The sequence below is a fragment of the Chenopodium quinoa genome, unplaced genomic scaffold (genome assembly GCF_001683475.1).
Source record: "Chenopodium quinoa cultivar QQ74 unplaced genomic scaffold, ASM168347v1, whole genome shotgun sequence".
Taxonomy (NCBI): Eukaryota; Viridiplantae; Streptophyta; class Magnoliopsida; order Caryophyllales; family Amaranthaceae; genus Chenopodium; species Chenopodium quinoa.
In genome coordinates this window covers 2,976,170-2,999,860 of record NW_018742770.1, presented here as the reverse complement: position 1 = coordinate 2,999,860, position 23,691 = coordinate 2,976,170, and the positions used below count along the sequence as shown (strand labels likewise).

Sequence of the window (23,691 nt, the reverse complement as noted above, 5' to 3'; positions counted from 1 at the left end):
TACCATTATCATAGCTACTCCTATATTTACAAGTTTTCACTTATTTGCTTCAACAGCTTAACATGTGCATATGAACACGACATAATAGACAAATTCCAGTTTTCTAGATATCGCAGTTTATTACTTAACAAATTGTAGGTTATAGAGGAAATAGGACCGTACAAGCTTCTGCAAAACTAGTCTTACGGTCCATATAAGAAGGCAAGATGATGCTTTCGAAAAGCAAACATTGCATAATCCACTCCTACAACAAAATATACTACCTCATACAAGATTTCGTCTTTAAATTGAGCATGTCTATCATCTTTCGCACATAAATCATCTCATCATCAAAATTAAAATATGAGTAATTTAAATATTAATGTTATTAGGAAGTGAAAGATAGTTGAGGATTTGCCTCAAAAAAAAAAAAAAGTTGAGTATGAATATGGTTGATATGTACTTGTACTTGATGGATCATAAGACTGACAGATTGTATCATGGGTGAAAAATTTGTCAAATGAGGCAAGACCCTCTTTTTGTCCAAAATGATGTAGGACATGTCTTTCTAGATTAGGACACGCCAATAAGACAAAAGACTTTTGATGAATTATTATTATTATGATAAATAATTAAAATAATAAAATTAATAATAATGCTTAATTTTGATGAAATGGGATGACCTGGCATTTGATATTTAGCACATTTTTTATTGGATATGGTGGGGGTGAGGAATAGGTCATTTGTGATAATGTTCCATCATTTGCATCTCCATGATATGCTAAAAAGATGCTGTCTCCTCTTTTTATTAGTTGCTTAATTAATTTGATTAATATAATACTATTTATTGCCTGAATTTTAAGCTATACATACACTTTATTATTTTCTTGTTGCTCTTTTTATTTTAGTTTTGTATGTTTCCCCTTTTAAATTAAAATATTAGTACGAGTAAATCCAATACAAAATATTTCGTCTAATTTGCATAGTTTTCTTGAAATGGCTAATTTAAATTGACACGGTAGAGTGGTGACCATACCTTATACAAGATTCTCAATATAGAAATATAAAGATCAATATGAATTGTATGGTATATTAGTTTCGCTATAATAAACCTTAATTATATGATTTCCTTTGTCTTATAAGGATAGATACACTTGATTCTTATACATTAAGATTGCCGCCTATAATATTATTTTTAAAAATCACATAAAATTTAAGTTCGAAATGTTAGGCATTTATATTTTACAAAGTTAAACAATAAAGATTATAGTAAAACTATACGAAGTATTAAAGACAACCACATTCACTAATAGAGGGGATAATCGAAGGTTTTGTGGAGAACGGACTCACGTGAGTCTAGTTTATAACCTTCAAACACCACCTCCATTTTCTCTCTCCTTCATTTTTACAATCCTTCATTCATCACCATTTTTTTCACATTTTCTCTCTCCTCCTCATTCGGGTCCTTACCTCATCGTAGAAGCTTCCTTCTTCTTCTTCAATGGCGAACACTGTTGAACGTAAACCTCGACGACTGCTGTCACCGCCGCCGCCAATGAAGAGGAGGAGACGAACAACGCTCTTAATATAACGAATTACCAACGAGAATGTTGGAGTTGTTGGAACCAGCGTGGTGGTATCAGAAGACTATTCGTGATTTCTTTGTATCGAAATTTCAGAAAGCTCCAACAACAGTATGTATGTTTGACGAATATTATCTTATACCTGACCAATATTATTTAATTTATGATACTTATTATCTAGTATCTGACCAATATTATCTAATTTCTAACACTTATTATCTAATTTCTGATACTTCTTATCTAATATCTTACCAATATTATCTAGTTTCTAACACTTATTATCTAAATTTTAATACTTATTATCTAATATCTAATATATGGCCATTATTATCTAATTTCTAACAATTTTTTTTATTTTGTTTTTTTATTTTTATTTTTATTATAATTGGACTCACGTGAGCCTGATCCGTTTACACAATACTTTTCTGATAATCTAACTCCTAATTAAAATGGAGAAGCTATATTTAATTGAGTACGAGAATTATTGTAAAACTTTATTTCTTTAATTAAAATGAAGATAATTTTCACTGTAAAAAATACTTACCTTGTAAGTACAGAGATATTTTTTTGGGTAATTAAATTAGTTTATCAATTGAATGTGTTAGGGAGGACACGTAGTGTGGAGGGAAATAGACAGGAGATAAGGAAAAGCATGGCAGTGCCCTTTTAAATGTACATGATATTTATTTCTATTTACTAAGGAATAAATATATAATTCAACATCACATCTATATAAATAAATTCTTAGATTGAGATACATAGATCTCCAAGTATAACTAGTTGTCGAGTTGTTTTGTTCTCTCTTTTATTCAAGTACGGAGTACATATACAATAGAAAAGTCAAAAGATCTATCAAAATAGCTTATTAATTACTCATTATGCAAAATCCACATTATATTATTTCTATATTATGCATATAATTTAAATTTTATAAATTCTAATATTTATTTCGAGTCATTTATATTTAGGGCCCGTTTTAGTTGACTGAATTGAGCTGAACTGAACTGAACTTATTGGAACTGAACTAAATATTTTATGAGAGAAGGAAATTAAGATAAGAACTGAACTGAAAATAAGCTGAAGAAAACATACCCTTAATAATCTTTATAACTACAAGCTTAGCTTGAAAGAATGGAGATTTATTTTACCAAAACGGCTAATTTGACAAATGTATTTACCACAACAGCTAATTATAAATTTTAATTCCAAAACTAGCTAAATTATTGTATCTTATTAATGTTGTATAAATACTACCTCCTTTTCATATTATTTGCAACAACTTGACACAAAGTAAAAAAAAATATTTAGGGTTGTTCATATTTACTTATTTTTAGTCAGTTCAGCTCCAATCAGTTCAATTCAGCTCCTAATTTCCTTCTCTCATAAAATATTTATTTCAGCTCAGTTCAGTTCAGCTCCAATAAGTTCAACTCAGTTCAGTAAATGTGAACATGACCTAATCATTGCAAATAATATAAAAAAGAAGTAGTAGTATTGAAAACTGCAAAAATCTCATACGTGGCAAGGGGTTGATACTTGATACCACATCCTAGATTCATCATAGGTCAAACTAGCCTCAAATTTTGTTCTGCTAATACCAACGAATTACTGTTTATTAAGTAGGGTTACTAGTATACATCATAATACTCAAAGCAAAGTCAAAGATTACTCAAATACGAAGTATATTGTATAAATTACTCAAATAGTACCATTTTTTTTTGTTCGAAAAATTCAAACCAAATTTTAGGGACTCTTCATGACGGTGGTCCATACTCAATTACTCAAATCGAGCTAGTACTAGTGTACTACTTGACCTTAACTAATTCTATTCAAGAAAGGTCAACTATACTTTACATGTGATTAAGTATGTAATTATATCATATAATATGTCAACCATATGGTATTATTATTTTCTTCTAGTTACGTACGTTCTTGATTCTTGTACTTTTATGTTTAACATGACATCCTCAATGATGTTAATCGTTCTAAAAGTAGATTCATAGATTCCTATTATAAGTAATATGCAATCTGTTAAAATTGACTAAGGATTACAATCATCATTGACTTTATGATTTGAGCTCCCTTTGTCCCTTATTTATATGTCTATTTTTCTTTGGAAAATTTGTCAAAAATAACACCACCTTTGGACGGTCTTTCAAGAATAGAACGACCTTTGGATTATTCCAAAATAACACCACCTTTGATGCACATCCGCCAAAAATAGAACAAAAAACCTGTAACCTGTTTCACAGGTTATATTTGACATGTGTCCATGTGTGATTGGTTAGAAAAAGTATTTTATTTTAACATTTTTTTTACAATAATGATTTTAAAAAACAAAACTTAATTTTTTTTTTCTTAAAAAAATTAAAACTAAAATAAACTAACTGAAATAAAAAAAATAAAAAAAACCACCCTCACCGAAAGCAACCCCACCACGACCGTCGGCGGCCAGAGTTGGCGGTATCCCATCCTAACCAGCCCCTCCCCTCAACCACCTTCCCCCACCCTAAAACCCCCTCCCTCCCCTCGAAAAACCTCATCTCCCCACCGTACCAGCAGTCGCCCAACCAAACCCATATCCTATTTCGTCGCCACCCCGCCAACCGTCTCCTTCATCCCGATTTCAGCCCTTACCAGACCATCCCACCTAAAAGCTCCCTTCCTCGATCCCGATTTCAGCCCCCCCATGAACCTCCACATCCACCACGAACTCCCCGGAAACCAACAAATTCACACCCATCACCTTTGAATCTGCCGTGAAATCACCGCCCTTCATCCCTATCACCGTGAAACGGCGCGGCCAGCTACCTCGAAACCCAATCAAACACTAACCTCCGCCCAAAGAGAGAGCTTGAGGGAACGAAAAGGGGTGCTAGTAGGAGGCTGAGAAAGGGGTCGAGGGGAGGCCTAACAATGGCGGGGAAGGGGTGAGATGACGTTGGAAGGGGTAGGGAGACTGGGTAGTGGAGGAGGATGGTGGTTGGGCCAGTGGGGTTGGGTAGGGTTTTTTTTTTTTTTTAAATAATTAAGGATTTATATTTTTAATTTTAAGGTTTTTTTTTTTTTTTGTAAGATTCAATTTTTTTTAAAAAAAAAAAACAAATTGACCACTGACAGTTTGACACGTGTCATAGGTAACCTATTAAACAGGTTACTAACAGGTCACGTTCTATTTACGAAAGATATGAGTCAAAGGTGGTGTTATTTTGGAATAATCCAAAGGTCGTTCTATTCTTGGAAGACCGCCCAAAGGTGGTATTATTTTTGACAAATTTTCCTTTTTCTTTTGGGGGGTTTTATGGCTTGTTCTGATTAACTGAACTGAACTGATTGAAGCTGAAATGAACTGAATATTTTATGAGAGAAGGAATTTAAGAACTGGACTGAACTTATTAGAGCTAAACTAAACTAAATATTTTATGAGAGAATGAAATAAAAAAATTGAACTGAACTTATTGGAGCTGAACTGAATTGAAAATAAGTTAAAAAAACAAGCCCTAAGACTATATGTCTATTTCTATTTAAATAATGTATTTTCTGAAAGTATTTCCTCTTTTTAATGAGTTGTCATCAATTTTCTTTTATTTTTTGTACTTTCCCTACTTGAGTAATTAGCACAATTTTGTTTCCTAAACAGCAAAACCCACTTTAACACTTTATTTGTCCGATTTTCTTCCATTTCATCGTTTGAGTCTCATCAAAGACTCTCCTCAAGTCCCCTTCAAATAGTTAAAAGATTTGCATTGGTGATTGTGAATAGAGGTTGTTATTGGGTAGGGTAGCCAAATGATAATAGGGTCAGGGCCAAGCTTAAAGGGTTTTTAATGGACAGGGCCCTTATTGGACAGGGTCAATATAGGGCCAAAATGTTTTTCCAATTTAATTGATAAAGAAAATAGATTATGTAACAAGAATTACATAGATAAATTTATATTCATATATACTTAATAATGGTTTTGTCCAATATTTTTTTTAATTGATATTTTGTAGGCCCGCCCATTATCAACCCGCTATTGACCCGCGATCTGCATTGGCCCGACCCAATATTGACCCTATAAAATGTGACCCGCAACGACCCTGACCCGCAACGACCCTGACCCGTCCCGCCCAATAACCAGGTGTAATTGTGAATAATACACAAAGAGCTTACACACTAGATTTACGTATCTCACGTATCTATTTATATATAGTATCTTAGGGTATGTTCTCTTTCAGTTTATTTTCAGTTCAGTTCAATTCAGCTCCAATCAATTCAGTTCACTTCAGTTAACTTCCTAATTTTCTTATCTCATAAAATATTCAGTTTAGTTCAGCTCAGTTCAGTTCAATTCAGCTCCAATCAGTTCAGCTCATTTCAGTTTAGCTCAGTTCAGTCATTGAGAACATGCCCTTAGTTGGTAAAGTAAGTACTTAAGGTTATCACACTCAAAATGTTAGCCAGTTCACCCGCATTAAAAAAATTGTAAATGAAACTTGAAATGTATCATGATTTTAATAAGTTTGACTATTTTTTAATTATTATATAACATATATTATATGAAAAATAAAACATCAAAAAAATAAAACCGCAGTAATGCCAAAGGAATATTTAGGCCATCTCCAATGGTGAGACTCAAGTTTGAGTATTGAAATACAAAATGAGCTGTTTTTAACCTCTAATGGTGATACCATACCCACTTCTCAATTTAGCAACTTATATGAAGGTTAATTTCTCAATGGTGAGACTCTTTAAAGTATACAAATGTCACTTTCAATTTATAGCCCATCAAATCCATTTGTTTTTTGATATCAAATATTGTAAGATTAAAAAATAAAATAAAAAGGTAAAACTTAAATAAATGGAAAAATTGCGGAAAATAATACAACCTTTCGGCCCGTTCTTTTTTAATAATACAACCTTTTGATTGATTCTTAATAATATAACCTTTGGAGGTGTCAATTTTAAACAAGACAAAAAACTTGTAACCTTTAAAACCGGTTACCCATGACACGTGTCATCAGGTAATTGGTATAAATAATAAATTAAATTTTTTTATTTAAATAATTAATTTTAGATTTAAAAAAAAAGAGGAAAAAAAAGGCAACAACCTCTTCCACCACGACAGCCCGCCCTTCCCCGGCGAACAAAAACTAACCACCCTAATCCCAGCAACCATCACGCCACCTCCTCTCCCCTCCCCCTTCTCACGCTGACTCTGCCTCGCCGCACCCTTCCCCCTTTCTCTCTCCTCCATTGCACTCTACTCTCACTCCTCCATTGAAGCACCTTTTGAGCTTCGTCTCCTCCATTGAAGCACCTTATGAGCTTTCTACATTGAACCAGCAACATCACTCCTCCGCCGCCGACCGACCCAATAACCCCCTAACCCCGACCGACCCAATTACCCCCTTCCCCCTGTCGATTTCCCCTTTCTCAACCACCACCAAAACGCGAACGACACAATGATGTGATTTTTTTTCGATATAGGGAAGTGGAGGGGGGCGGTTTTTCGAGCAACGAAAGGGGAGGGGGGTGGTTATCTGGATCTGGGAAAGGGAATGGGTGATTTTTGTGGTGTTTCGGGGGGTTTTGTGGTGGCGGCTACATGGATTAGGGTGGTTGTTGTGGTGGTTGGGAAGGAAAGGGGGTTAAGGGGGTGGTCTGCGTCGGGGTTAGGGGGGAAGTGGTCTGCGTGCCGACGGTGAGGATATGGCTGGGTGGTGGTGGTTGGGTGGTTTGGGGTTAAGGGGGAAGGTCGGGGTTAAGTGGGAGGGGAGAGGAGGTGGCTGGGTGGTGGTGGTTGGGTGGTTTGAGTTTTTTTTTTCATTTTTTATTTCTTTAATAATAATTATTATTTAATTTATTAATTATATTGAAAAAATGACACGTGTCAGGTTACCTTCAAAAACAGGTTACCAACAGGTAATGTCTTGTTTAAAATTGACACCCCCCAAAGGTTATATTATTGAGAATTAATCAAAAGGTTGTATTATTAAAAAAGAACGGGCCTAAGGTTATATTATTTTCTGCAATTTTTCCTAAATAAATTACAAAATATATTAGGATATTGACAAGGGCCCATGTTTTTTTGTCAAATGAGACTCAAAGTTGAGTATCACTACTAGAAAAAAACGAAATAAGGACGGAAAAAATCCGTCGGAAACTACCTGTTTTCCGTCGGAAAACCTGTTTCCGACGGAACTGGTTGTCGCAATACAGTTCATCGGAAAAACGACATTTTCCGACGAAAATTCCGTCAGAACCACTTTTCCGACGGAAATCACTTCGTCGGAACAGATTTTCAAGCCCGAGAGAATCCGCTGGAAATTCCGACGGAAAATGCTTTTTAAAAAAAAAAAAAAAAAAAAAGCCTACCCCCACTAGCAGCCACCACCATAGCCCACCTAACCCGTACTTCACCACCCACTGCCCAACACACCAAAACATCCACCAGCCACCACCTATCCCACCTTACTCGTACCACCACCTACTACCCAACCACCAAAACCAAACCAGAACCCACAAACCACACCAGACCCCCTAAGCCTAAACGACCAGTCCCACCACCTTAACCTACCCCACATACCCAAGCCCAGATCTACAACCCTAACCCTCACAAAGTCGGCCGAACCCCCCAACCTAAGCAAACCACCACCACCTGGCCGCCGAATACCAGAATCACCAACAAAAATTAAAAAAAAATTAAAGAAAGAAAATTGACAAAAAATAAGATACACACCTTAATTCGACCACACATGACCTCAAAATTGGGTTTAAGAGGCCTAATTCGACCATGAAAATTCTAGATCTAGAGTTTTCATGGTCGAATTTGACCTGAAAACCTTTGTTTTCAACATGAGAAGAAAGAGAAAGGGCGAAAATAGATTAAAATTGTTGTCGGTGATGGTGATGTTGTTGATGTCGGTGTTGGTGGTGAAAATTGTTGTCGGTGATGGTGGTGTTGTTGGTGATGAGCGTTGCCGGTGGTGGTGGAGGATACGAGCGAGATTTTCCATGAGAAGATCGAGAATGAGAGGAGAGAGGAGAAGAGAACAGGAGGACGACAGAGAGGAGATAGAGGGAGAATGAAGAGGAAAGAGGATAAGGAGAGGAGAGAGAAGAGGAAAGACAAAGAGAGGTAAAAAGAGGCGGCAATGTAAGGGAGTAAAGGAGTGTAGGGTTTTAAGAAGTTTGGGTTTTTTTTTTAAAAAAAAAAAATATATTCCGACGGAAAATTCCGTCGGAAATTTCCGACGGACTATAAATCCGACGAATTTGACGAAATTTCCGACTATTATTTCGTCGGAAATTCCGACGAATTTGCGACAGAATCATTGAATTTGTTGGAAATATCCGACAGATTAAAAATCCGTCAGAAATTTTGACTTTTCCAACGGAAAAATGTGTCCGTCGGAACCAGTCCGTCGCTATTTGCCTGTTTCCTAGTAGTGTATCTAAACTATCAACTTTCTTTTGGAGTTGCTAAGTTTAGATACCAACTTATTGGTATATATTGCAAAAAATACACTCTCTCTCCTAAAAATAATCACTTGAGTCTCACCATTGGAGATGGTCTTAGAATTGTTAAAAAACAGCCTGCCTCACAAAAGAACGAATTTGAGTTTGGGTAGGTCCCGATCCAAGCTTAACTTTTGTTAGGTTTTTGGGCAAATTTTAGCCTGACTTGAAGCTGGCTTGACTCAAAAGCCAGTAGTTAATGGTTGAGGTCGACCTCAGCCAACATTAGCTGAGGTCGCCGTCAAAATTGAACATTTAGTGTAATAAAAATGAACATTTTCAACTGAATATATATTACAATAATTTTGTATTTCTCAATATATTTATTTTTATGCAGTATAATGTTCATTCTTATAAAATAAATGTTAATTTTCATGTTGTATGATATTCATTCTTATAAAAATAAATGTTCATTTATTTTTTAATTAATACATATGTGTGTGTTTGTTTAGTAGTATAAAATGTTTGTTTTTATAATAAATGATGTTCAATGAACATTAGCATTAATAATGTTATACATTAGCATTTTGTTCATTATTAAAAAAAACATATTGCTGACTTATTTAATTAGTATTTAATCATATAGCTCAATTGCATGATCAGTTGCATGATATCCATTCAAGAGAATTGAACAAAACATGGTATTTATCTTGAAGCATAAAAAAATGTTGATGAATAGACAATAACATCATAGGTTCATTTTAATTTACAACTGATATGTTCAGTTATATAATATTAAATGTACAATTTTTTTTTTCAAGTTTCATATTCTCTTGATTTTACTCTTATATTATAAATGTTCATTTGTATATAATACAATGTTCAGAAATAAATGTTCATCTTTTTTTTTTCTAGTAGATATTCATTTTTTTTATACTAGATGTTCCTGGCTAAACGCAACATTAGCCAAAAATTTGCGCTTAAAAGCCGGTAGATTTTGACCCAAAATAATGGATCAGAGCCAGGTAAGGCCTGAAGATAGTGCATTAGCCCAATTCGGGCCATGATCAAGTCTAAAATGAATGTAATATTCATAAATCGGTCCGAACCGAAAAAATGGACCAGACCATCGAACCGGACAATTAGTCCGGTCTTCGGGTTTGAAAATTTATTTTTCAGGTCTTTGGTTCAATCCAAACCCCTATAAAAACCGATTTTGGACGGATCGATTTTTTGTTAAAAATATGCATGATACGTTAAATAATGGTTAAGATTAGCTTAGAGCTGTCAATTCGGGTAAACGAATCGGGTTTGGGTCGGGTAAGAATGGGTCGGGTCAATTCAGATTAATACCATAACCTATGCGGGTTGGGTTTGGGTTGGGTCATGCTTGAGTCGGGTCACGTCGAGTCATACTTCTTATCGGGTTTGGGTCGGGTTCAGGTCGGGTTAATAACAAGTCGAGTTACGTTCGGGTCGGGTGAACAATAGGTCGGGTTTAATTCTGATTTTCACGGGTTAAAACGGGTTAGGGTAATTCTCGGGTTCGAATCGGGTTCGGTTCAAGTCAATAATTTGCGGGTTAGAATCATGTCGGGTCATTCTCGCATTTGAGTCGGGTTCGGTTCAAGTCAATAATTTGCGCGTTAGAGTCAGGTCGGGTCATTTTCAAGTCAGGTCATTCTCGGGTTCAAGTCGGGTTCGGTTCAAGTCCATAATTTGCGGGTTTTTATCAGGTTGGGTCATTACAAAGTCGGGTCATTCTTGGATTCAAGTCGGGTTATGTTATAGTCACTAATTTGCAGGTTACTATCAGGTCGGGTCATTTCCAAGTCAGGTCATATTCGGGTTCAATTAACTATAAATAGATAATTATCATTTTTATCAAGCTAATTATTTCCATTGACTATAATATATATGACAATATACTAGGGAACTATAGTCTATAATTTAAGAAGATAATTATCTCCTTTGACCATACAACAAATATATACTATATTTAACTCTTAAATTTGAGGATGATGCTCCTTTCTTTTTCTGGCCTGGACTGACTTGGTCACCCAAGACAAAATGCTTTGATCAATCAACAATAATAAGGTGGTCTAAATTGCATTTAAGGTGATTTGAAATCGGGTCAGTAACAATTTGGGTTGAATTTAGGTCGGGTCAATAACAAGTCGTGTTAATTTCGAGTCGGGTTAGTAACAGATTGGGTTGAATATTTGGGTTGGGTAAGTAATAGGTATGGTAATAATATTCGGGTCGGGTCAATAACAAGTCGGGTTGAATTTGGGTTAGGTCAATAACAAGTCGAGTTGATTTCGGGTCGAGTTTGTAACAATTTGGGCTAAATTCGGGTCGGGTTGAATTCGGGTCAAGTTAGTAACAAGTCGGGTTAAATTCAGGTTTTGACGGGTTAAAACGGTGGGTCAATTTCGGTTCAAATCGGGTTCGGTGCAAGTTAATTAAATTGGCCATTGTAAACCGGTAAATTGGTCGTATAAAAGCAAATTGAATGGTTCCACACACCCAATTGGACTCCCGGAGGGTATTAGGGACCATGGTAAACATTTCGGAAATTTTTATTTTTGGGCGAAAAAAAGTCAAAAAATTCCAAAATTGAAGGCTAATATCCATGCTTTTTGAGAAATTTTGGAGGTTTTGAGGCCCGGTGTCGAAAAGTCTTGAAATTCGACATGATACATCTCGGGGTTATATAATGCTGTTTGGAACCATATATGACCATTATTTGTTGTCATAAATATTCGTGGCAGGCTTGAATTAATGAAATCGGTACAAGTTGTAAACCGGTAAATTGGTCGTTTAAAGGCAATTTGGATGGTTTCACCCACCCAATTGGACTCCCGGAGGGTAATAAGGACCATGGTAAAAATTTTCGCAATTTTTATTTCAGGGCGAAAAAATATAAAAATATTAAAATTGAAGGTTAATATCCACGCTTTTTGAGAAATTTTGGAGGTTTTGGGGCCCGGTGTAGAAAAGTATTAATATTTTAGGGGATACATCTCGGGGTCATATAATGTCGTTTGGAACCATATATGATCATTATATGTAGTCATAAATGTTCTTAGTAGGCTTGATTTAATGAAATCCTTACAAGTTGTAAACCGGTAATTAAATTGGTCGTTTAAAGGAAAATTGGATGGTTCTACCAACTCAATTGGACTCCCGGAGAGTATTAGAAACCATGGTAAACATTTCGGCAATTTTTATTACCGGGCGAAAAAAAGTAAAAAAATTCCAAAATTGAAGACTAATATCCACGCTTTTTGAGAAATTTTGGATGTTTCGGGGCCTGGTGAGAAAAAGTCTTGAAATTTTAGGGGATACATCTCGGGGTTATATAATGTTATTTGGAACCATATATGATCATTATTTGTTGTCATAAATGTTCGTGGTAGGCTTGAGTTAATGAAATCGGTGCAAGTTGTAAACCGGTAAATTGGTCGTTTAAAGGCAAATTGAATGGTTCCACCCACACAATTGGACTCTCGGAGGGTATTAGGGACCATGGTAAACATTTAGGCAATTTTTATTTACAGGCGAAAAAAGTTAAAAAAAAAATTCAAAAATTGAAGGCTAATATCCACGCTTTTTGAGAAATTTTGGAGGTTTCGTGGTCGGTGTCGAAAATCCTTGAGATTCTAGAAGATACATCTCGGGGTCATATAATGTCGTTTGAAACCATAGTTGATCATTATATGTTGTCATAAATGTTCGCGGTAGGCTTGAGTTAATGAAATCAGTGCAAGTTGTAAACCGATAAATTGGCCGATTAAAGGCAAATTGGATGGTTCCACCCATGCATCCAATTGGACTCCCGAAGGGTATTAGCACTAGTAGATTAATGTAACACCCCCGATTTACTGACTAATAATAAACAATAAATAAAGAAAAAATAGACAACCTTTAAATAAAATTGCGGAAGCATACTCCTAAATCGGAGGTATTACCGCCACACACAACAACTTGTCGAGCGTTAAGGCTTACAAAAATCCTAATAAATACAACCCAATAATCTAAGTGAGCTATTTACAACTTTACAAATCATTATAGCATACTAATCGATCACTTGAGCTCCCTTTAGCTACGATCACTTGATCAAACCTGTTTATACAAACTCGACTGCTCACCATTAAGGACAAATTCCAAAATAGATCGTCGCAGGGCCACCATAAGAAAAAGACATGGCCGCAAACATAAGTAGCAAAATAAAATAACACACACGTCAGCAAAAAAGCTGAGTAATCACCACATATCATAATACAAAGAATAATATAATAATTAACATTACTAGATCAATTAAACAATGTAGTTCGAAACTACATTACACATTGTACTCTGAAGAAAAATCCTTTATCAACTCAACCTCGAATAATAATACGAACTTTTACTCAATTAACTTATATAACCCATAAGTGTGCCATGCTCGTTGTTCTATACCTAGCCTTGGACATGGGTAATTCGAATAAAACCAACAAGTATAAAAACTTGAATACTCCCAATAACTAGAAAACACCTTAAACCAGACCACATACGGGCCAATTCCCACTGTAGGGGACAATAGAAAAATAGATAATAAAGATTATACCTCATTCTTAACTCATGATCATTATTTCATTACCAACATACCAAGGACTAGGTCTATAACGCCGAGCCTCAAACCAATAACAAAATAATCATTCTCAACCTTTTGATCTCAGACATTGATCAAATAATCTTTCACATGATAATAAATTCTCAATATTGGCACATGTTCCCAAATAGTATAATAATTCGAACTCGATTCAATCGTAGTATATCTCAACTCTTATAGGGTAATCATACTAGTTACCCAAATGTAATCAATTCTCAACCCAAAATAATACTCTGCATTAACAACCCTAAAACCTCGATAAAACAATACTCCCTATAACTACAACATTAAAACCCCCTAGAAATAACACAATCAATCAATGCGACAATTAAATCACATAATACCACACACTAATCATATACATATAAATCATGATCATATATAATTCACAAATAATAAAATTTACATATAACAATACAAAGTACAATCAATACTAACAATTTATAATCAAATAAAATCAAGAAATAAGATTCGTGTGATTACTAGACAAAAATATAAACATACGACTCCAAGATTATTGATAGTGTGATTACCTTTTCGATCATAAACAACCATAAACGAAGTATCTAAATTCTAAAGCATGTACGATACCGCCCTGACGAAATTGTTTGACATGTATATCAAAAAGGCTACTTCAAATTGTCATTATAAAACTTGGAAGGATGACTAAATATTAATTGGTAGGCTAATGAGCAATTTGGTTTTTAGTGTAAGGTACGTGTCTTTCTCGGAAGGAATGATGTTGAGTGATAATAAGGGTTTGTTGCACATCAAATAAGAAGAATTAAGAGGCAATGATCTCACTGTTTGCTTATTATAAATTGGAACGAGTAATGGTGGAATAAAGATATTAAGGAAAAGAACAGTCGAATTTTCGAAAGAATAGAAGGCTCAAGTGCTCAACGCATAATGTTGAACTGTATAGTGATTTTAAAAAAAAACTTTTAGGATTTAAGAGTATTTATAGGTTCATAAAAAGAGTCTAATTAAAACCAACTTGGGTTTAATAATTTAAAGCTATGTAGATTAAAAATAACTTAATTTGCTAATAAAATATTTTACGTATAAATTCATAAAATATTCGGTATTACAATTAAACAAAGTGACAAGCGGTTCAAACCCCCCAATGACAAGCGGGTTTGAACGGCTCGCGCTTGGGGGGCTTGCCATTGTCCATTAAATGGCAAGTGTTTCAGAACCGCTTGTCATTTGAAGAGAAAGGGTAGCGGTTTTGGCGCGAAACCGCTGCCCATTAGGGCTATAAATTTTTTATTTTATTTTATTTTTTCAGTGAAATTGATACACAAACAATACATATATAAAAACGATTGTATTTTTATTAATAATTAATTGATGTAAGTATTACATTTTCATAAAAAAAATACGGAGTATATATTTAAAAAAATAATACAAGTAATAAAATTAATACAAGTGGTCTAAAAAATAGGATCAAGCTTTTGTTCCACCACCAGCACCACCATCGTCCACGCGCACCACACACCAGCACCACCACCACCCACCAGATCCCAACCCACTTAGCCCACCACGACCTCTACCAACACAAAATCGGCCTAAAACAAACCAATTCAACCACACATCACTGTAAATTTTTTTTTAAAGGGAAATACCATGAATTCCACCAAAACCTCAAAATTGGCTTGAAATTTGGGTTTTAAGGGTCAAATTTGACCATAAAAACTCTAGATCTAGAATTTTGGTCAGGTCAATAACAAGTCGAGTTGAATTTGGGTCAGGTCAATAACAAGTCGGGTTGATTTCGGGTCGGGTTTGTAACAGATTGGGTTAAATTCTGGTCGGGTTAGGAACGGGTCGGGTTGAATTCAGGTCAAGTTAATAACAAGTAGGGTTAAATTCGGGTTTTGATCGGTTAAGGTTTGGGTCAATTTCGGTTCAAGTCGGGTTTGATTCAGGTCAATAATTTACGGGATACATTCGGGTCGGGTCATCTCCAGGTCAGTTCATGTTCGGGTTCCGGTATCACATACTCGGGACAACTTGGGTCTAGGTTTGGTTTTAGGTCGGGTCAGGTCGGGTTTGGGTCACCATTTTTTCGGGTTTAGATGAGTCGGTTAATAATCGGGTTTGAGTCGGTATTTCGGGTCGGGTCAACTTTTGACAGCTCTAGTTAAGATTATCCTTAATGAGGTTAGAAAACTTTAATTTTGTGAGCTTTTTTATACCAAACATATAAAAAGAGTTGTTAAAATACAGTTTTTCTTTACTTTTTTCGAGTTTTCCATAAAATTAATAAAAATTTAGAATTCTTTAAAAAAAAATCTTAAATCGGTCCAAAGCGGTCCGGTCCGGATTTTGAACCGATTCTTTCGATTTGGTCTAGGTTCGATCCCAACTTAATCGATCCGGTGTTCGGTTCTTAAAATTCTAAATTTCGGTTTTCGGTCTTGGACCGATGAACAGCCCAATTAACCGTTGATATTCTTATTTGACGGCTGAAATTACATGTGTGTCATTAATCTTCTACTTATGTTTTGAATTTTTTCACTTTTTGCACTACACCTTTCCGGCGCTAACTCTACTCCATTGAAGCATACTCTGAATTCTCCATTAAAGCAGCTTCTGAGCTATCTCTCCTCCATTAAAGCAGCTTCTTAGGTATGATGCTCTTTTTCCGTTTTATTTTGAGTTATCGAATATCAATTTCACTATCTAGGGTTTATCGTTGATTTGAAATTTCAGTATATTGACTTTAGGGTTTATGTTAGGTAGTTTATTGAGCTCTTTGGTTATAAATTTCTGATCTTATTACAGTTTATAACGAGTGATTTTGTTGCTAGAATTTTGTTATGTGCTCTTTACATTGATATCATTAAGTGAGAAGAATTTTATGTGGTTTTGGAGCTTAATTTGTTAATTGAGTGAAATTTGTTGTTCAATTGTTTCAGCATTTTGTTTATAACTAATTGATGTTAGATGGTACTATAAAAATGGACCTTTATTCCCTGAGTTGCGAGGTTGCTCTTTAACCTAGCTTGAGGATGGCCCTGGAACTTTTTGTTGGGAAGTAGAATGGAAACTGAACCAATAAATGTTGATTGGTGCTGGGTTTTTTCTGGACGATTCCGGGTTTTTTTTTGCATTTGAATGTGGATGATGGGGATAAATAGTTGTCTCTGTGTTTATTGTTGGCAATTTGTTAATATTCATAGGATAAGTTGTTCTGTGAGAGATTCAAATTCTCAATTAGTAGCTAAAAACTTGTGGATATACTTGTGGCTACTGGGCCATGGTGTATGATGGTAGGGTATTGGTATCGGAAATTGGATGCTGTTATGGATATGTCAACCCTTCACACTACAGTGCCCATCCTGCCTGCCATTGTTAATCTGTAGGTTTTGAAGCAATCCTGAACCTTTTGTTTATGCTCCCCTCTCTCCCTAAGTCTTGGGGGGCTAGCAAAAGAATGAACCTTAAGCATTCATTAGTTTGTCAATTTGTCCTCATTCTTGGGAAGTGCTGGTGACTGATGACTGCTATTTGCTTCTGAATGTGGGAAACAGAATACTTGTCTAAGGCCAAATGCCAAAAAGGTGCTGGTGTCTATCTGGCTATCTGCTATTTGCTTCTGAATGTGGGATTATTTAGCTTTTTTTAAAGCCAACCCAAGTTGCCTCACCACATTTTCTAATTTCACCTGCTTCTCGTCATGAACTATTTACTAGCCCTTCCAAGACACTTATGCTTTGACACCTAGTTAATCCTTAATGTTGGATAAGCGTTATACTTTGAGGAATTCATCATATTGATGGTCTTTATCTCTTGTATTTAGTCAATTTATTGCTAGTCCAGCAAAGCAACAGGCTACAAGATTATTATTCCTTTAAGTTAAAAATCTATGTGCTAGGTACATTCTTATCAAGTTACCATGAAATTTTGTTCTTTATAATCCTTTAACTCTGTCACTTCAAATCTTTATTTTTGAGGTATTGTGAAGCTTGATATGCTCTGTAAGAGATGACCTTTTATATATACGAGTTCCATTTTCAGCTTTTCATCTTGAGATAAATGGACAGGATCTGATGGTCTGTAGAATTTTATGTGCAATGTTATCTTCTGATTGCAGAAATGGTTCTGTTGTAGTTTGATGGCTTCCCTATCAATCTACCATCATCTTAATGCTTCTGAAATCTGAAGTAACACGAGCCACAAAGGCTATCTTTTCATAAATATACTGAAGTAACTGAACTTTAACTTACATCAAAGCCCGAGTCCATCAATTTGGAAATTGGATTTATATCATAGAAAAGTAAATATGTTAATGCCATATATTATGAAATGATCTCTGAACACTGAATTGATGTTGGTTGTTTTGGTATTATTCCATGGATAATTCCCCTTCAGAAACAAGTACGAAGACTTTGAGCACTAACCAACATACATATTCATTTGTAATTTTGTACCTTGTTTCAAGTGTACTTTTGCACTTTAATTCCTTGTATTATTATACTTATCTCAAGCCCAAATTCATCCTTTTTGTATCTGTTTTTCATCCCTGTATTAGTTCTGTATGTGTGTGTTGGGGGGTCTTTTTGATGTTTTAATAGTTGAAGCTATTTCAGATTTCTGTGATAGCTAATTGACTGCCCCTATCTTTTTGGTGATTATCTTTTCTATTAATATTGAAGTTTCAGTTCCCCACCCAAGTTTGTAGTTCTTTTAGCTGTGCATTGCATCTTTCAATAAGTTAATAACCATTTGCCCCATTTTTTCGCAGGATTGCAGGACGCTGTTGATTGTGAAGCTAAAATGGCTGTAAGCACTAATTCTAGCTATATTGGTGATGGTGTTATATGCAAAGCTCAATCTTTATATACATAGGTCTTTTATTATGCAGTTTTTAATAGCAAGTTCAGAGTCTATTTTGTCAGAGGGTCCAAGTGCATAGCAGATTGTTTATCTGATTTGGTTGATATATGAAAATATTGTTGGTTTTTTATTTATTTATTATTATTATGCAACATGTCAAAAAAATTTCATGATTGTGAATGACATTTGTATGCCATTGTCATTTTGCAAGATTATTGCGCAGTTTAATGCATGTTTATTGTGATTAGCACTAAACATATATGGGTTTTTCTATTTTTTTTTCTACAAATACCTATATTCTATTGTCATGTTATGATGGTTATGTGATGTCTTGGCCTTAATGTATCTGCTAATGAATTTTAAACGCTTGATTTTGCTTATCATATCAGAAATCAGGCTGTTCTGTAATGCCTCTGTAAAGTACTGTTAAATACTCTTATTTTCCTTGGGTTCTTTTTCTTCTTCATAGCCCTCATATTGCTTATGGGTTATTGTGTGTAAACCCTTTGTTGTCCTGCTGTCATACAACAAACATTATTACTGTAACCGATGTCTTTCGCATGCATGAAAGTTTTATTGCTAGCGAAAATGGGGAAAGAGGTACTTTTGTAATGTTGATTTGTATGATACCCTGTGTACTGTAGATGCTGCTCACTTAGATTAAATTAGGGAAAGGGGAGATGGGGTGGGCATTTATTCATTTGCTGTATGTATATTCAGTTGTAAGTTATGTAAATACCTAGCACATTGCTCTGTGTGTGTGTTTTTTTTTTTTTTTTTTCTTTTCTGATTTACCAGTCTTTGAAGCCTTTTTCTTTTTGTTTTTTTGGCTTTCTGTTGCAGACTGTCCCAGTTAACCCAAAACCTTTCTTGAACAATCTGACTGGAAAGCCTGTCATTGTGAAGCTGAAGTGGGGAATGGAGTACAAAGGTAATGTGTTTGTTAGTCACCTATATATCTGCTCACGCGTCCAACATTATTAATGGGTTTTAAGCCAAAAGAATAGAAAAAGAGGGGATGATATCTTAAATTCTTTGGTTGTTGCAGTTTCGTATTTGTTTGATTTTTTTATTGGCTTGAGAATTTATAAGATAATGTTTGTCCTATGCAATCTTGTAGGCTATCTTGTGTCAGTTGATGGGTACATGAACCTACAGGTACATACTTGCCTGTTCTGTAATGATACATCTTCCTTAGAATTATTTAATGTTCTAATCTGTGTTCTATTATTGACTTTCATAGTTGCTTATCTTTTTTAATGATAACTTGCATGCAGCTGGCGAACACAGAAGAGTATATTGAAGGCCAGAAGACTGGAGATCTTGGAGAGATTCTCATCAGGTTATTAAAGCTTTCTTTTAGACTTCTGTTCAAATATAAATATCTCAGTTTGGATTTTTATTTCTGGATCTCTTTTGAAAAATTTCTGTTTGGACATTGCAACTGTTGAGTTGTGATTTAATCTGTCTACATTATTGCTTAGAATATTGGTGAAGCAGTCTCACTTTAAAGTATGAAATTCAATTTCAGACCCTAACTGTAATTCTGTAAACACTTGTAGTTTGTGTCTGATTTAAAAAGAAATCGATTTAAGCTGAATTTCTTAATTCCAATGGAATGAAAATTTACAAGGAAACAAACTTAAGCTTCCTTTGTTTGGCTCCTTGCTAAAGTAGTTAGAGAAAATAAACCAGGTAAATCGAGGGAAGGAGAGGAGGAAGGTGAATGATTGGGAAGTAAATGTGGTGTCATATTGTCATCTGTCATTCTTTTGTTTGAATAGATTTCCCCTATCCAAACGCTGCCTAATACATTACTCTGTATTGCATTATTGCGTTTATCTTTTTGAACTTGATGTCAATTTTTTTTTTTTTTGGTCTCTCCCAGCTGGCTAGTCTACCGACTAACCCTAGAATTATGCTGTGTTTTTTCTTTCTATTTGTTTAGATGCAACAACGTACTGTATCTCCGTGGAGTTCCTGAGGACGAGGAGATAGAGGATGCTGACAGAGATTGAAGAAGAATAACCTTTTTGCTCACGATGCAGCTGATAGAATGTCATGCAAAAACTCAGTTAAGATTGAGTATTATTAAGCTCATGTGAGATGGTTATTGTTAGGCGTAACTGTTAAATTCCCTGGATGTGATACATTTGATGTAAAAGGTTAACTTTTCATGAAAATAGAAACTTCTTATTTTGATCATTGCAAAATTACGTATAATTGTAACAGTTGATTATAGAATGAGGGTTCTGTCAATTTGGGGACACGATTTTCCTAATATAATTACAAAAAAACTCATCTCATTCCAATTAGTTGGTTTAATAATCGGATTGAATCCTTATACACGAGAACATTTGTATTAAGCATATTTGAGATTGAAAGGGGTCAGGGGAGCAAGATCAAGACTGAAGAAATAGAATGTGGATATCCGCGCAAAGCAAAAATGGGTTTACAAACAACAGACAACAGAAATGTCAGCCATAGCTAGTTATACTACAACAGCAATGACAAAGCCTTAGTCCCTACAATTAGGTCGACTGCTATGGCTAGCCATTCAGTACCAAAAAAACAAGCTCATATGTTGCAAAAACCAAAAAGGGGAGGGAACATCTTGAGACTAGCTAGAACTTATATATCAAAGCCACAGACGAAAGCTTATCGTCGACAATGAGCTTTGCACCTATTTATGCAGTCATAGTAGCAAAATCCACCACAGTGAAGTGGACAATCAAGCTTCATTCCCTTGCACCTTCCTCCTCCCATGCATTGTGCAAATTCTCCCAACTTAAAGTTTCCACGACCAAATCTTCGCTTTTCATGTCGTGTTCTTCCTCCTCGTCCCCCTCCACTACATCGGCCCCACTTCCATGACCCTGCACCACCACCTCCCCAACCCCATCCTCCTCCCCCACCTCCTCCACCCCCTCCTCCTCCCCCACCTCCTCCACCCCCTCCTCCCCATCCCCATGCAAAACCCCCACCTCCCCCACCTCCACCATTACCTCCCCCACCACCACCGCCACCACCACCACCACCACCGCCACCTCCACCTCCATTCTGTCGTTTCTTGTCCCCTAAGGTAACTTTAGTATAATTGGAAGTAGTAGTATGATCATTTTGAAGGTTAACAATCAAGGTGGTTGCATTATTGGCTTGAGTTGTGGATGCATTAACACTTTGGTTGCTACTACATAGGCCAAATAAGGCCATAGAGAATAGAAAAATGAGGGTTAAGCTTCTTACCAACTCCATGATCAGATTACTTAGTTTAATTCCCAGCCAAATCATGCTGAAGTTATGTAGTATATATAGGCCAAATAATACGTAACGCTTACATGTTACGGTTGCTAGACATACTTTTCCTACACTCATTCCCACTCCTCAATAGAGAGAGAGAGAGAGATGAGAGAAAGGTAGATTGCATTGCACTCGTGAATAAAAAAATACAAGTGGGCAGACAAAGTCACAAAGTACTTGTAGAGTCATAGGTCGTTACCATAACAAGAACATACAGTGTTAGTAACAAGTAGAATGTACCGATTAGTTACAACTACAACTCTACAAGTACTTGCCGGTTTTTGGGAATAAATCAACTATATGAGTGCGTTGTCCTTGGAAAATTCAATTGTTAATGAATGCCGCCAAGAATTTTGTTGGCTTACTTTGTGGTTGTTTTTTTCATGTCATGTTTATCGGGAAAGCCAATTGAGCAGCAGATTATGTTGCAGCTTCAAGCTATCAAATTATGGATTATCTAAACATTAATCCGAGTCCCTGATGTAGACGCTAAATTTTTTTATTTAATTTTATTAGATAAGTAAGGGTATAATCTTGAGAGAAAAGTTATCTAACTTTTATATATTTCCTTTAAAAAAACATCTATATGAACGATCGGTATTTTGGATACTAAACGCGATATCTTCGAGTGGGATGAATATTTCAAAACTGATTTTACTCATTTTCTTCGAAATTAATAATCGGGTCATGTATATATCTTATTTTAATTTGGGGAATAAAGGAAAGAAATTATCAATTTAATTAATTAATTAATTAATGATTTAATGGCATTCTAGCTAGTACATAATGCAGTATGTAGTACCAATGCAACATTAGATTGATAATGTCATTATTTAACACCATTCAACATTTTTTCGAGCATTAGGACAATGTAATTAGTACAGTAACATTATTTATAATATTGTTAAGGTTTTAGGGTTTTACTATAACTACTATATAGCACTTTTATGTCATTTCCTAGGGTATGCACTATTCACTTTGTATGGTGTTCTATGAAGAAAATAAAAACCACTTCCTTTTTATCCAATTAGAGATTTGTTGACAAAATCCAAGTACCATTTTGATGACTTATGCCTTTTTTTTTATTCTGTGATGAATTAGTGCTTTATTTATGCCATCATTTTTTGCCTTTTTAAATGCTAGAATAAGATTACATACTTGTATATTATGTAGCACGTTAATTGCAGTCTTGTCAAGCCCCCCTGAAAAATAATCATTCTACTGCTAAAGGGTTACCAAAATCACAAGTTTTTTCATCATCTTCTTATCCTGAAAACATCTATCTTTATTACATGAGTTATGGTCTTTTAATTTGTAAGAGCATGCAATATGTAGCAGAGTCTAACTTCCACCGAATAATTTCATTGGATCATATACTAATAACACGAGTTATTATTGACCAAGCTAAACTTGGTCTAGTGAAAAATATTGTACCTTCAAACCTTGAGGTTGGGGGTTCAATCTCCACTAGAGGCACTTTGGGGTGGAGATTCCCTTACCCTTTCCCCCCACTCTCAAAATGCCTATCCCGCTAATCTGAGTTGGGAGGACTTATGAGAGGTTCTGACCTGATAGGGCCCTTCTTCTTACAAGTTATTATTAATTTTTAAACGGTTCAATCTGCTACAAATAATCTTAATGTTGCATGCCAACATAATTATACTCAGAAATTATAAGCTTGGTATAAGAATGATTACATAAAGTTATTGGTGAGCTAACCAACAAATCCCAAAAGGTGGACCAAACTAACATTATTCATCTTCAACTCGAAGCTTGTACTTGCTCTCATCTTAAAATATATGTATGTAATGGGTTCAGCATGACGTGTTAGGTTATTAACTGAAACAACTTTGCTTCTATTATGAGATTTTCCAGCCCGTGCACGC

At 35.2% G+C, this 23,691-nt stretch overlaps 2 protein-coding genes across 2 annotated transcripts; one reads left to right on the top strand and one right to left on the bottom strand.

The window, feature by feature from the left end:
* The first annotated feature begins 16,142 nt into the window (after window positions 1–16,142).
* Window positions 16,143–20,811, top strand: LOC110724723 (probable small nuclear ribonucleoprotein F). The gene is made up of 6 exons (XM_021904172.1): window positions 16,143–16,294; window positions 18,414–18,451; window positions 19,349–19,436; window positions 19,626–19,663; window positions 19,783–19,847; window positions 20,454–20,811. The coding sequence occupies exons 2-6, from the start codon at window positions 18,446–18,448 to the stop codon at window positions 20,521–20,523; spliced, it is 267 nt and encodes an 88-aa protein (XP_021759864.1). The 5' UTR covers window positions 16,143–16,294; window positions 18,414–18,445; the 3' UTR covers window positions 20,524–20,811.
* Window positions 20,812–20,914: 103 nt separating this feature from the next.
* Window positions 20,915–21,718, bottom strand: LOC110724505 (glycine-rich RNA-binding protein blt801-like). The gene has a single exon (XM_021903927.1). The coding sequence runs from the start codon at window positions 21,716–21,718 to the stop codon at window positions 21,164–21,166; it is 555 nt and encodes a 184-aa protein (XP_021759619.1). The 3' UTR covers window positions 20,915–21,163.
* Between the last annotated feature and the right edge of the window lie 1,973 nt (window positions 21,719–23,691).

Coding starts and splice junctions, on each gene's coding strand:
- LOC110724505 (XM_021903927.1), bottom strand. CDS start 21,718: ATGGCCTTATTTGGCCTATGTAGTAGCAACCAAAGTGTTAATGCATCC.
- LOC110724723 (XM_021904172.1), top strand. Junction 19,437..19,625: donor GTGGGGAATGGAGTACAAAG/GTAATGTGTTTG, acceptor GCAATCTTGTAG/GCTATCTTGTGTCAGTTGAT. Junction 19,664..19,782: donor ATGGGTACATGAACCTACAG/GTACATACTTGC, acceptor ACTTGCATGCAG/CTGGCGAACACAGAAGAGTA.